The 14,089-nt window shown below is 42.0% G+C and overlaps 1 protein-coding gene across 1 annotated transcript in view; it reads right to left on the minus strand.

The window, feature by feature from the left end:
• The window catches only part of XPO4 (exportin 4), a 76,248-nt gene that overhangs the window by 44,493 nt on the left and 17,666 nt on the right, over positions 1 to 14,089 (minus strand). Inside the window, exons 3-4 of the mRNA XM_077341675.1 lie at positions 13,509 to 13,650; positions 9,968 to 10,106 (exon numbers count right to left, since the gene is read on the minus strand). Of these exons, the coding sequence (XP_077197790.1) occupies positions 9,968 to 10,106; positions 13,509 to 13,650 (281 nt within the window). The remainder of the gene's footprint in view (positions 1 to 9,967; positions 10,107 to 13,508; positions 13,651 to 14,089) is intronic.

Genomic DNA, 14,089 nt, shown 5'->3' on the forward strand with positions numbered 1-14,089 from the left:
GTGCTGGGCAAGGAGCACAATTTCATGGCCTGCTCCTTGTTTGACTGTTCCTGCAGAATAAAGTCTGCACTGGACCATTTTGAATCTATTCCAGTTAATCTTTTTCCTATATCTAGGACTGGATTTAATATTAGTAATTAAGACATGGTCAGTGTCTTCTTACTTCAGAATTTTCCATAATCTGTACCCTTTCTGCTTTCCATTTTAGCCAAGTTTGATTGGCTACATGAGTAATCTTCAGCCTCTCTGCTGGGTGATATGTCTATACAGCAGCCATTTCCCTGCATTTCAAAAGGACCTACTATTAATAAAGAGGAGGGCTGCACCCCTCCTGGGTCTCTTTGCACACACACTGAAAAGAACAACCTAAGACCGAGATAAAGTCCCTCAGTGGTGGAGAGCACAGGCAGGTTTATTAACTACATTTATACTCCTCTTTTCTCCCCAAGGGAACCCATAGGAGTTTACAACAATCTCTCCTTCTCCATTTTATCCTCACAACAAACCTGTGAAGTAAGTCAGGCTGTGTGGCCCAACTAATCATTGCAGAATGGGAATTCACACCTGGGTCTCTCAGATCATAGTCTGATACTCAGGCTTTCTCAACCAGGGTTTCTTGACAGCCCTGGAGGGGTTTCCTGAATGGGTGAAAGTTCATTAATTATATATATATGTGTGTGTATGTGTACATATACGTACACAAGTTTTATTAGAAACAGGCAGTAGTCTTATGGCACCTAAAAGACTAACAAGATGTTTTATTCTAGCATAAACCTTCATTGACTAAAAGGTCACTATGTCACATGCACAAAAGCTTATTCTTAAATGAAAACTTGCTGGTCTTTAAAAGTGCCTCCAGTATTTTTATAAAGTAAATGTCACCCCTTCAGTTTTACCAGAATACTATGGGTGCTGGGAATGCTTGGATCCACACAGCATACAAGGGAACAAGCCTGGCAAGTGAAAGGCCTGATCTAAGTGGATTCCAAAAGCAATGGATTAGACACGGATCCCGGCTTTGGGGAACGTTTCAACCATCTCTATAAAGCCGTATTTGCTGAAAGGACAGCATGCCGTTATGAGTCAGTCAACTCTTACTGGTTCACTGGCATTCTTATATACGATTCCAGTTTCCACACTCTGAAGCTTTAAAGCAGGGGTAGTCAAACTGCGGCCCTCCAGATGTCCATGCACTACAATTCCCACGAGCCCCTGCCAGCGAATGCTCCTCACAGAGCAGTTTCTCTGTGGAACAGGCTTCCTTGGGAGGTGGTGGGTTCTCCATCTTTGGAAATTCTTAAACAGAGGCTGGATAGCCATCTGACAGAGAGGCTGATTTTGTGGAGGTTTTGTCAAGGGGGTGGCAGGTTACAGTGGATGAGCGATAGGGTTGTGAATGTCCTGCATTGTGCAGGGGTTGGACTAGATGACCCAAGAGGTCCCTTTCAACTCTGTTATTTTATGATTCGATGAAATGGTGGGATGTGAACATGGAGTAATGCAGTCATAATCCATGCAAAAGAATATGCAATTATCTAAAATTGCCAGTGGCATTAAGTTTGTAGCTATTTTTGATATACATACATTATTGTACCCCTTCCTTCACATTAGATGTTTTTAAGCTTCTAGTTCTTAACTCGCCAAGTTATCCATGAAAACCTCACAATATCCTTACTAAGGATAAGTCTTTCATGTTACATTAAGTGTGCCATATTTTGGTTCTTTGCACAATGGAGATATACACAATAGATGTATACAACTACTGGCTTTCCTCCTAGACTATTTGGAGCCAAGGTGCCAGGGATGGACAGAGGAACAGGAATTGTTAAAGGGTCATGCATGCCGGCAAGTGTCCAGGGGTTAAACGGAAATATGCACACTACCTCTGAACACCCGAAAGATTAAAGTCGTGATGATACTATTTATGCGAGGTCACCCAACAGCTGACACTAGTGCCATCCACCCACCAACTGCAACATCTTTGTTCAGAAATGCCTCTGATGTCAGTACCTTGACCCCACAGACAGCTAGTTATCTCAGCTAGTATACACAAAATTAACATTCTTCTTTTACTATATAAATCCCAGACAGGAAGGGGGGAGGGGGAAGAGTCTTTTATGTGCAATATGCCTTTAAAGCTTTAATTTAGTAGCCTACTGCAATACTAAGTTTGGTGTCCAAGTACACTCTAAGAAAAACTTTCTTTTCTAAAAGTACACTCATTGCCTGCTCCAGGAATTGATGCTTCTTATAGTTCTAGTCTTCTAGCTTGGCCTCAGACAGCGTTCTAAATCCTGGCCTGCTTGTCTTTGACAGCCCACTGCAAACGAAACAAAACAAAAAACACAACAACTCTACAATCTTGCTATTATGTGTGTGTCGATGTTTTATACTATCAGATAAAATTTCATTTGTGGAAAGGAGTAGTTGTCTTTGCAGATTCCTCCTTCCTAATATACACTTCCATATTACATCCCACACTATTTCTGAAAATCCTGACCTCAGTAACAGCATTTTGCGGAGCATAGAGGGCTGCAGCTGAAAAGAGGAGACAGGAAAGATTAATTCCCCAAACAGAGCACTACATGTGGGCCTTTGGATTTATTTAATTTGTCTCTGAGAGCCAGTTTGGTGTAGTGGTTAGGAGTGTGGACTTCTAATCTGGCTAGCCGGATTAGATTCTGCACTCCCCCACATGCAGCCAGCTGGGTGACCTTGGGCTCACCACTGCACTGATAAAACTGTCCTGACCCAGCAGTAATATCAAGGCTCTCTCAGCCTCACCCACCTCACAGGGTGTCTGTGATGGGGAGAAGAAAGAGAAGGTGACTGTAAGCCACTTTGAGCCTCCTTCGGGTAGAGAAAAGCGGCATATAAGAACCAACTCTTCTTCTTCTTCCCTACTGCAGTACTACACCATTACAATAACCAAATGCTGACACGTTCCTGATTTCTTGGTTCCAATACCAGAGCATCCCCTACATTAGCGATCCCCAACCTGTGGGCCACGGACCACATGTGGTCCGTCGACTAACTGGAGGTGGGCCACAAAGGATGCCTTCTCCCCACCCCCCTGGCCCTTTACTTCATCCACGATCCGGCAGGTGCACATGGGAATATCCCGTTGCAGAGAAACAAGCTCAGGGTTCCCATTGATTTGTCATTGTCATGAGTTAAAATTTCCATGAAAATAAAATGTTCCTTATGTTCATTGTTGTGGCGTGTCTGTATCTTATTTTGAAGGGATGTTTAAACATTACCATAGCGACCAGAGTCAGAGAGCGTTAGGGCAGTGGACCTCAATAAAATTGTCAAGCGTTGAGTGGTCCCCGGTGATAAAAAGGTTGGGGACCACTGCCCTACATGATTTCTTGGTTCCAATATCAGAGCATCCCCTACATGAATTCCCCCTGCCTTCCGTGGCTTGCTTTAGACAGAGTATAGAGTTGCATTTGCACTCATGTTAACCATGAAATATGATGTTCACCAGGATAATTTCATGATTTGCATACTCCCAGTTAGCTCCAGAGGCCTTGTTAGTATGCCATGGTTCAAATGGAGAGAGTAGAGAAGAGAACAGAAGTAAAAAAGCCTAGAGTATATCTCACCCCCTAGCCATGGCTATACTGACTGCTATATTGATACCAGGTGAGCCTGCTGAAATCATAACACGGTGCCATTAAATTTGATTCTTCTAAATCAGACAACTAAAAGCTCCACTTTTAATAAGGCTAAAAAACGTAACAGGAGACAGAACATTAGCTTCATAGCAGTGAAGAGCACACTTTACGAAATGAGTCTGTCTCACTCACCAGAAATTTCATTAGTTCCACCACATGAATAAACCACATACCCAAACAATAACTCCATCTGACAAAATAAAATAGTTCTCTTGTTTGGAGAGTGGATTGTCTCTTAGAATAGCCTGGCACTTACCCCAGTGGGGCTTTACTACCAGGAATATACTTTATAAAAGTTTGCCATACTTAAAAGAGACTTTCAGCTGCTCTAACAGAAGATCAATGAGAATGTGCAAAGGGAGATTAACTTGGCAATCAGACACCCGGTTGAAGTGGCGCAGTCCAGACAATAATTCTTTTTTTTTTAATTGAAGATTTAATGCGCTACCCAATCCCTCCCCCTTTCTCAAACATATAGAAAATGTATTGTATTGGAAAGTGTACTTCTATGTATAACCCTACTGTTACATGGCTCAACTCATGCCTGCAAGAAGAACGTCAATTAAAATGAAAGTTAAAGCCATAATGAATGTTTGGAGGGATTTCACACTTGTGTCTAGGGGCTGTTGGTGGAAATATATGCCCCACTTTATTTGAGTGGTTAGGTTACAGAGGATGAAAGGGATAAGAGTTCAAAGACTGCTTAGGAAAATACAGGGGGGCTAGTGTACACCTGTCCAAAACGGCAGAATATAATCGGAGAATTAATTTCAGTAGCTAAAACTGTTGCGCTTCCAACAGACATTTGTGTTTCTGTCCAAGTGTGGAAGTAGCACTTGGCTGTGTCCAATCAAATCCATAAAGCACCGAAACAGAAAAGGATAGGAAACAAATCCATCTGGAAAACATCACTTTTCTGTACCTAGAGAAGTGAAAAGTGTTGATGTACTTCAGGACAAGAAGTTTATGTGCTTCACAGTTGTGTTACTCCTGCCTATGAAACTAATCCTGCAGTCTTAAATCATGTTTGGATGCTGCCGAGATGATTTAAAGGGCTGCCATTCTTCGCAAATGCTTCTATGAAATGCATATTGTCATTGTTAACTGATGCACAAGAACACAGGAAGTATTTGATAACATCACTCAAGAGTTAACTTGCAACTGATAGGGTTAGAGGAAACCAAGATGGTAACAAAGATTCTGAAAAAAAAAAAAAAACAGGTCCCAAACTATTACCTTAACAAGTGGGTCTTTTGATTTATTCCTTGATCTTAAACAGGCTGTATTTCCCACCTATTTATTTTAGCATAAAGGTAAAGGTATCCCCTGTGCAAGCACCAGGTCATGTCTGACCCTTGGGGTGACGCCCTCTAGCGTTTTCATGGCAGACTCAATACAGGGTGGTTTGCCAGTGCCTTCCCCAGTCATTACCGTTTACCCCCCAGCAAGCTGTGTATTCATTTTATCGACCTCGGAAGGATGGAAGGCTGTGTCAACCTTGAGCTGGCTGCTGGGATCGAACTCCCAGCCTCATGGGCAGACAGTTCCAGACAGCATTTCTGCTGCCTTACCACCCTGCGCCACAAGAGGCTCTTTATTTTAGCATAGAGATTAACAAAAGGAAATAGTGATAGCCAAGAGCATAGATGGTTTTAAAAGAGTATTAGATTCATGGACAATAGGTCCATCAATGGCTACTACTAGGGAACTCCCACAATCAAAGGCAGAAAACCTCTGAAACCTGTTGCTAGGAGGCAACAATAGGGGGAAATCTTGGTTTCTGCACTGGGCACCTGGACAGTCACTGTGTGAAACAGGATGCTGGACTAGATGGGCCACTGGGTCTGATCCATCAAGGATTCTTATGTCCTGAACACTTACTTAACAGTTCCTTCAAGTGGGTGGCCGTGTTGGTCTGAAGTAGTACAACAAAATCAGAGTCCAGTAGCACCTTTAAGACCAAAAAAGATTTATTCAAGGCTTAAACTTTTGAGACTCTTCCTCAGACTGTGAACTACCATCATGACAGTGGGTTTTAACAGTTCATTCTGGTTACAGGAAAACAGAGAGTCTCTGCCTGATGGGGGTGTAATTTCCCTTAACACAGATTATTGTGCCTTTTAAAGGTAGCCACAGTACAGTTCAGACAAACAAAAGCTAGTGCAAATTTAGTTTTAATTTTAACAACCCTTTACCAATATGACAATTTAACCAGTTTTTATGCTTTCCACACTCCTTGTCTTGTGGGAGATCTACCAAAAGTCAGGAGGACACAGTTTACGTAACACATTAGACAGAGTTCAGCTTTTTGAATGGACTATTTTTATGAAGTAATGTGAGTGATGTAGCTTGTGCTCCAGGTCTCAAGAAAGGGACTCCTTCAAATAGCCCAAGCAGAAAGAGTATTCAGTACCAAAATCCAGTGCCAAGGAACTACAGGCATTTGTGGTTACAGGAGTCTATCCCACATTCATTTTCTCAGCATCTTGGAATCAACGGTGGAAAAGATTAACAGAGCTGGCTAAAATTAGTCATGTGCTTTCTTACCAATAACTGAGTCCATCATGTAAGAAAGCACAAAAAGGTACAGGAGATAAGGCCGATTTCATTAGGACTCTCCGATCATGTCTGCATTTGATTATAAATGCTTCCTATTGCCACCCCTTCTTGTAAACATTAATGGCTTTTTTAAAGTCCCCTGTGTTTAAAATATACTTTGCAGTTTACAAACAAGTGCCTAGTTGTCTATTTAAAGCATTAGATCAGGAGTGGACAATTACCTCAGGAGTTAGACCCGCTTTCCAAGGTAATTTTATTTGGCCCCCGGCATCGATATCAAATTTTAAGCAAGGTGTGGCATGGGAAAAACATCTATTCATAGTTCCACTTCTGAGGAAGAGGGAAAATGGGCTTCAAATTGCAAACAAGAGATTCTTCACTCTTTCACGTCTTTATGGTTTTGTAGGCAACATGCACATAACATAGGAAGGTACCTATCTGTATACTGCCTCGAGCCGACGTGGCTGGGAGCGGTGGTCAATAAATTCAAATATAAATAAAATAAATAAGTAAAGCTAGACTTGAATCAATGAGTTTCCCCCAACTCAAAGCCTTTCTGGTGGAGAGTACCAGCTTTGCAGGAGAGACTGAGAAGTCAGCCTGAAATATATCAAAAGCTGTAAAGACCCAGTAGGGGGAGGAAGAATAGAGGAGTTCCCATAGAATTTCACTATCACTGCAGATTGTGACCACTGGCAGTTTGGGTCTTTGCTGAAGAATGGACAACCCCAAAATAGACTGCTCTTTTGTCTGGCAGTTCTTGCAGGATACAAATCTGGAAGCTGATCAGCTGTTCTTCTCTAATACTGACCCAACAGTCTCTCTTCTTATGCTTTCCCCCACCCTATTAAAAAAAGTAGTTTTTGATCTACTAAAAGATGGAAAACATGTAACCAGCAGGTCTAATCCTATGTTCTTCTGACAATATTTTTTAGAAGATTATGGACAAGTGCTCACTGATTCTGACCAGTGTGGGTAGGAGAGTAATGCATTTTATGTGGTTGTGAGGAACACATTTTGTCCCATCACAGTCACACCTCAGGATCTGTAGTGTAATAAACATAGCCAGAGAGGAAAAATCGTTAATGCTGCATCCTACATTTGGGATATATTCAGGTGTTTGGGTGGTACCTGGGATTATTTGGAATACCAAATCTTGCTATTGTATAGTCAGGTTGGTTTGGTTTGGATTCTGTGCTTTGAAATTGTCCCTTGCTTGAACTGATTGGCATTGGATTCTCTGGTTTGACCATGGCTTGGATTCTCTACATTGTGTTAGGCTTCCCACAATGACCTATGGCTCTTCTGGGATTCATCGATTCTGCATTGGCTCTTTGGAGCTTCTTGGTACTGTTTGCATTGGGAGACTTATAGCAGAGGATGCTTTACTTGAACTTGTGTGTTTGGCTATTCTTTATCATGGAAAAAGCATAGATTTTTTGTTATTATGGTACAATTCACTTGAAATCAGGGGATTCTTTGGTGGGCAGTACCAGCTCCACTGGCGTAATTTGCTTGAAAGAAAGCCCCTCTAGAACCCTAGAAAGATTTCCCCATTTGGAATAATGGACCCAAATAACATCAGAATCCTGAAAAAGCCCAAATCTGGATACGAAACCAGCGGACCTGAATAACACGAGGTATTCATGTTCCCCGATATCAGGATCTGAAAAATCCTGATTTTTTTTCTCCTGGAGCACATCCCTAACAGGATTTAGGGTCAGGAACTCTACAAGTACCAAGAACTCCATCAAACCCAGAGTTGACAGGGATCTTGAATTTAATTATTGCCCTCTCTCTCACCTGTCTCTTTCTCACACAGTCCTTATCTCTAGTACTCCTCCAGGCCTCCTCCACTACACCAGTTTGGTGTAGTGGTTAGGAGTGCGGACTTCTAATCTGGCATGCCGGGTGCGATTCTGCACTCCCCCACATGCAGCCAGCTGGGTGACCTTGGGCTCGCCAAAGCACTGATAAAACCTTTTTGACCGAGCTGTGATATCAAGGCTCTCTCAGCCTCACCACAGGGTGTCTGTGGTGGGGAGAGGAAAAGGAAGGCGACTGTAAGCCGCTTTGAGATTCCTTCAGGTAGAGAAAAGCGGCATATAAGAACCGACTCTTCTTCCTTTTCTTCTTCTTCTTCTACTCCTTTCCTGCTCGATCTCCCTGTGGTGAACCCCTGTCAAGCTCTCAAAGGCACCTACAGCTCACAGGAATCTCCTGGGATACAATCACTGCTGGTCTCAGAAACGGACACCACACTGGGTCACAGCAGCCCTCTCATACAGGCTGCAAAGGAAGTGGCACCTTACTCCCTGGAAAGGTTCATAAAACCAGCAATAAGAGTGTCTAGGGGACCCCTAGAGCAAGTTTTTTTCTCAGCCAAACAGGAAATTACTAGGGAGGAGCAAGAAAGAGAGAGACATTGTCTCAGTCCTTGAACAGGTTTACAGGTTTACCGTTTACAGTTTTAGTAGGAAAATATAATTAATTTAGGATTAGAAAAAAAACACACAACAGCAAAATATAATCATAATAAAGCTTTCAGTATGAAGTAGTTCAACAGATTTCTGTTAAAAAAAGGAATTTTGGATTTAAAAACACTTAATGTTTCTCCTTCCAGGCAGGCAAGTTTTAAAAACATTTCTACTCCTTGTCGTCTCATGCCATGGGACGCATTACTCTTACTATAACCCTTCAGGTTTTAACAAGCACAAAGCACCTGTATTTCCCATGGACTTCAGCTGGAAACATAACAAGTCTTATCTCTGGACAAGCTTTAAATGAAGATAAGCCTTTCAGATTCATCAATCGTTAACTACTGATGCCTTCAATTCGAAATACAGAGAATTCATCTGCACAACGGAATCTTTTAAACTTCATCCTCTGGCTCAGCATATGGAACCGAACTAAATGCAGAAGTGGAAATAAGGTGCTGTAAATCTATTTACAGCTTCATGAGAGGGTGGAGGATATTTCCTCATCTGATTGGAAGAATGTAATACGAGTAAATTTTGCATTGCCGTTTTCAGTTCTGTGGCTGCTCACACCCCCTTCTGCCCAACCACACTACTTCCCTGGGGAATGGAAAAGGTCTTTCCTCAAAACAATTCCAACAGCTGAATCATAGACAGGGCACAGTGAGGGACAGATGTAAACTGAACCGAGTGTGAGGGAATCACTGCCAGCTAACAGAAAATCGACTTTTGACATCGAACTGTTGGTACCTCAAGCAAGTTCATTGCTCCACTCCTCCAGTATCACATTTCATTTCACTGGGAAATACATAATGAAGCAGAGATAGCTTAAAGATCAATAGCAATGAATTCAAAGGCCAAATTTGAGTCCGATATTTTGCACTCTATAAAGATTTAACTTGATGCCATGAAGATACACCCTGTCACAGTGTTGGGATGGCTAAATGCAACACAAACAATTGCCTATTCATCTTCCATTTAAGAAGGTAAAAGTTTTCTACAAGCAGCATTTTCCCATTATCATAACTGTAGCTTAAGGCAGGGGTAGTCAACCTGTGGTCCTCCAGATGTTCATGGACTACAATTCCCACGAGCCCCTGCCAGCAAACGCTGGCAGGGGCTCGTGGGAATTGTAGTCCATGACCATCTGGAGGACCACAGGTTGACTACCCCTGCCTTAAGGAATCGAAGTTTGAGTGGCCATGTTTGTGAAGTCAAACGAAAGAACTAAAGAAAAATGCATGCACTTACCACCGTGGGGTTGCCGCTGCTTATTAACTGGCTGACTTCATGAAAAATGCTCTTGCAGTCAATTGATTTGTCTAATGATCCGCGTTTCACTATTACTGCTACTGCTAATAATATCTGTTCCCGTACATACTTCTGGAGGCTGCAAATAACAATTCAAAGTATTAAATCTTTATTGGCAACACTGAGCCAGACACCCTACATTTACATCTTCTTCCTCTTCATTTATGCTTTATAAAAAGGACCTCGCATGAGCACAAAACCTGCCTTATATTAAATCAGATCCTTGGTCTATTCAAACTGGCAATAACTCTCCAGGGTATCAGGCTCAAGTCTTTCACATCACCTTCTACTTGATCCTTTTAACTGGACAGGCTGGGAACTGAACCTGGGACTTTCTGCTATTCTGGATTCCAAGCAGGTACATACAATACTGAAATTTTCCACTATTGGATTCATAGAAGCAGGCAAGGCCAACTCCATTTGCAAGACAAAATTTGAGTCCAATAGCACCTTTAAGACCAACAAAGCATGAGCTTTCGTGTGCATGCATACTTCCTCAGACAATAGAACAGGGATTATAACAGTACAGCTATAATGAGACCGTATATTAGTAGCAAATTAGTAAACAGCATCATTAAAGTCCATCGTAATCCTTAAATAAATCTTTGTTGGTCTTAAAGGTGCTATTGGACTCAAATTTTACTACTTCAGACCAACACAGCTACCCACTTGAATCCATTTACAAGAATTCAGCATCTTGGCTGAATTGTGTGTGTTGGCCATCACTTTGAACTGGATCAAAAAATTCTCTTCCAAAGTGGCTTACATAAGTACACATACACAATTATAAATTATACAGAATACCTTAAAGATATTCGGGCAAAGGGTCTCTAGCTACGAAGGAGAGGGATGCTTGGCTACTACTTATTTTCCTCCTGATGTTGTCTATGGCAGGGGTAGTCAACCTGTGGTCCTCCAGATGTCCATGGTCTACAATTCCCATGACCCCCTGCCAGCGTTTGCTGGCAGAAGCTCATGGGAACTGTAGTCCATGAACATCTGGAGGACCACGGGTTGACTACCCCCGGTCTATGGCAGCTAAGTAGCCAGAAAGGAGGAGGATAAAACTCAAAGCTGAGATGATCCAAATAAAACAGGAAGTATGTTTGAAAGAGATTTCATTCACACTCTTATGTGACAGCCAGTTTCTTCAAACAGGAGGTCCCCGGCTACCCTAAGCATCACTGCTAATCGATGGGGAAAGTTTCAGGCTGAAGAACCTAGCAGACAAATGAAATCAAGATTTCATGGAGTTGATCAGAAAAGAAAACTGCCTGAATCAAACCAGTACATGAAACTTCCAGCCTGGGATGGGGTGGGACTGAATTTGAAGAAACAGAATACAGAGAAGTCACAAGTCAGATGTGGGCTTTATTAGACTGTTATTCTGATGGATGACTGCATCTTGAAAGAATACTATTGTATGATGACGTTTTAATAGTGAAGTCCTTCAGTTCCCAGAAATTTTGCAATGTTCCTATGCCCACAAATTGGTGACTTCTCCAAGTAGCACAGAGAGCCTGCAGAAATTGTACAATACCTTCATTTGCATCCTGTAGTAGGTTTAAATATTTTACAGATATGTAGACTATCTTCCACATTCAGGATTGATGAAATTAAGAAGTTAGTAAACATTGAACGGCTGCATATTCTACAGAAGTAGCCTCAAGGATACTAAATGTCTACTGGGGAAAAATAAGAGCTGTCAATTGAATAGTTTATTCTCTTTTCTAATGCTTGGTGTAGTGGTTGAAAGCAGCAGCTTCTAGTATAGAGAATCAGATTCGATTCCCCACATGCAGCCAGCTGGGGATGTTATGTTGCATTGCGTGCAAAATATTCCCTCAGTTCTCCTTCTGTATTCCTCATTTTCATATATTTGGCTTGCTGGTTATGATATCTTATTATTTATGACAATTTATGTTTTTTTTTGTTATTTCCTCCTCTGCAGACATCCAAGTTTTATGATTAAACAGACCGCTGTAATTTTGTGGGAATTCATAACCATGATTGACAGCGATTCTATAATGATCTCCAGTTCAAAACATGGGTGTAAAATTGAAGACAAAGTTACTTTGCTTTCTTTAATAATCTCAGAGATGCTTAGTAGAGTCAACTTGGTGTGGTGGTTAAGAGCAATGGATTCTAATCTGGAGAGTTGGGTTTGATTCCCCACTCCTCCACATGCAGTCAGTTAGGCCAGGGGTAGTCAACCTGTGGTCCTCCAGATATTCATGGACTACAATTCCCATGAGCCCCTGCCAGCATTTGGGGCTGGCAGGGGCTCATGAGAATTGTAGTCCATGAACATCTGGAGGACCACAGGTTGACTACCCCTGAGTTAGGCAATCTTGGGCTAGTCACAGCTCAAGGGTCAGCTGCCAACGACCCTCTGCACACCCACCTGAATGCCAAGCATAGTTCCTGGCCTGGCTTGACTGGAGCAGGAGCTGGGTGGTGGCAAAGCTCCATTTCAGGGCAGCTTCAGTCTGGCAATCTGCAATGGCAATGCCCCTGCCACAGCCTCCGTTCTCCTGCTGCCATAATGTTTTCACATACAGCTCATGCAAGAATCCGATTCTCACAACATTTCTTTCCCAATGGGGCTTGATTGCCTGGTCTCAAATTACTAAGAGATAAGCCTGTCTACCTTGCAACTTTGTATAAAGGAAAGAATATACATTTCAGTGCCAAATTTAGGATGCTAATGTTTGGACTCAGTATTTTCAAAAGCATACAAGCATTGCAACTGGAACTTAAAAATAAGATGAGGAAACTTGCAGCAACTATACAAACATGAACAGAGAATAGGGATGAGCACGAACTGCATGTTTGTGGTTTGTTTCAGTTCATGGTTTGTGGCTGAACCACAAACCCATACAAATGGAGAGGCTGGTTTGCGAACTGACCGGGTTTGTACTGGTTTGTGAACTATTTAAAGTGTAAATCTCTGCTTTCTGCTGCTTATGGCTTTCCACGGGAAGCAGAAAGCAGGGGTTTTCAAACAGCTAAGCATGGGGTAAATGAAATTCTGCTCACTGAATTTTTAAAAAACTTTCTTGGAAAACTAGCTGTGGACAACTCATTGAAGCGGTGGTGATTGTGTCCCTCCAAGCTCTTTTCTCTGTTCTTTATTATATTCTGCCAGTTCTCTCTTTTGCTCACAACCTTTTTAAAAAAACATTCTTCAATCCCCAGGCTTTACAGATGCCAGCCTTTCTGCAGGAGAGGGTTACATCTCATCCTCTGTATACCCGTTTGCTGGCCACTTTGAATTTTTTTCGCATTGGAAAAAAAGCAAAAAGATTTAGAAAAAGCAGATCTATAGGTCTTTTGAGGAAGTTCCCATGTTTTAAAAAATCACCATTTATTAGCATTTATGAAACAGAATCGTATTACTGAAATAGTTCCCATGTGAATAAAGAAGTCGAAAACATCGTTGGAGACACATACAGACATTTGGGCAACACCAGGCACTTACTTCGGCCTTTGTAAGACATATGTTAAAAGGAATGTTCTCAGTGATTCAATGCTACTCTTCTCCAACAGAATCCATTCTCGTACAACTGCTTCCATAACTGCTGTGGCGGCTTGGAAAAGGACGTAGTCCACTTTACTCGTTTCTGTCAGAGAAACCCAAGATGGTAAGTTCACAGTTGACAACACATAACCTGATCGGCCTTTTTTTTCACTCAAATATGCCAAGAGGAATGCAGTCCTGCCACAAAATAAACACATCAAGGAATTATTCCCCAAACATGGAATTGTATGGCTGCCCTATCGTCAAAACATTTTGGCTACTCCCTGCCTGCTAAGTCAGAGAACCGTTTGCAGGAATCAAAAATGTTCTTCCGTTCTAATCACAAAGCGTCTCTCAGAGGTTGGGGAAGTGCAGGGGGCTTTGCTGCCTTCTATTTTTACTCCTCAGAGGACTGTAGAGTCACTTGTGGCGAGCAAATGTAGGAAAAAATAGTTGGTTGAGGCATGAGACACCATTCACAAATACCACTCACATTATATGTCTCTCTCTGGGAGTTGGGTGTCCTCCTCTACTCATCTTCC

This window comes from Paroedura picta, chromosome 6, assembly GCF_049243985.1.
Source record: "Paroedura picta isolate Pp20150507F chromosome 6, Ppicta_v3.0, whole genome shotgun sequence".
NCBI lineage: Eukaryota > Metazoa > Chordata > Lepidosauria > Squamata > Gekkonidae > Paroedura > Paroedura picta.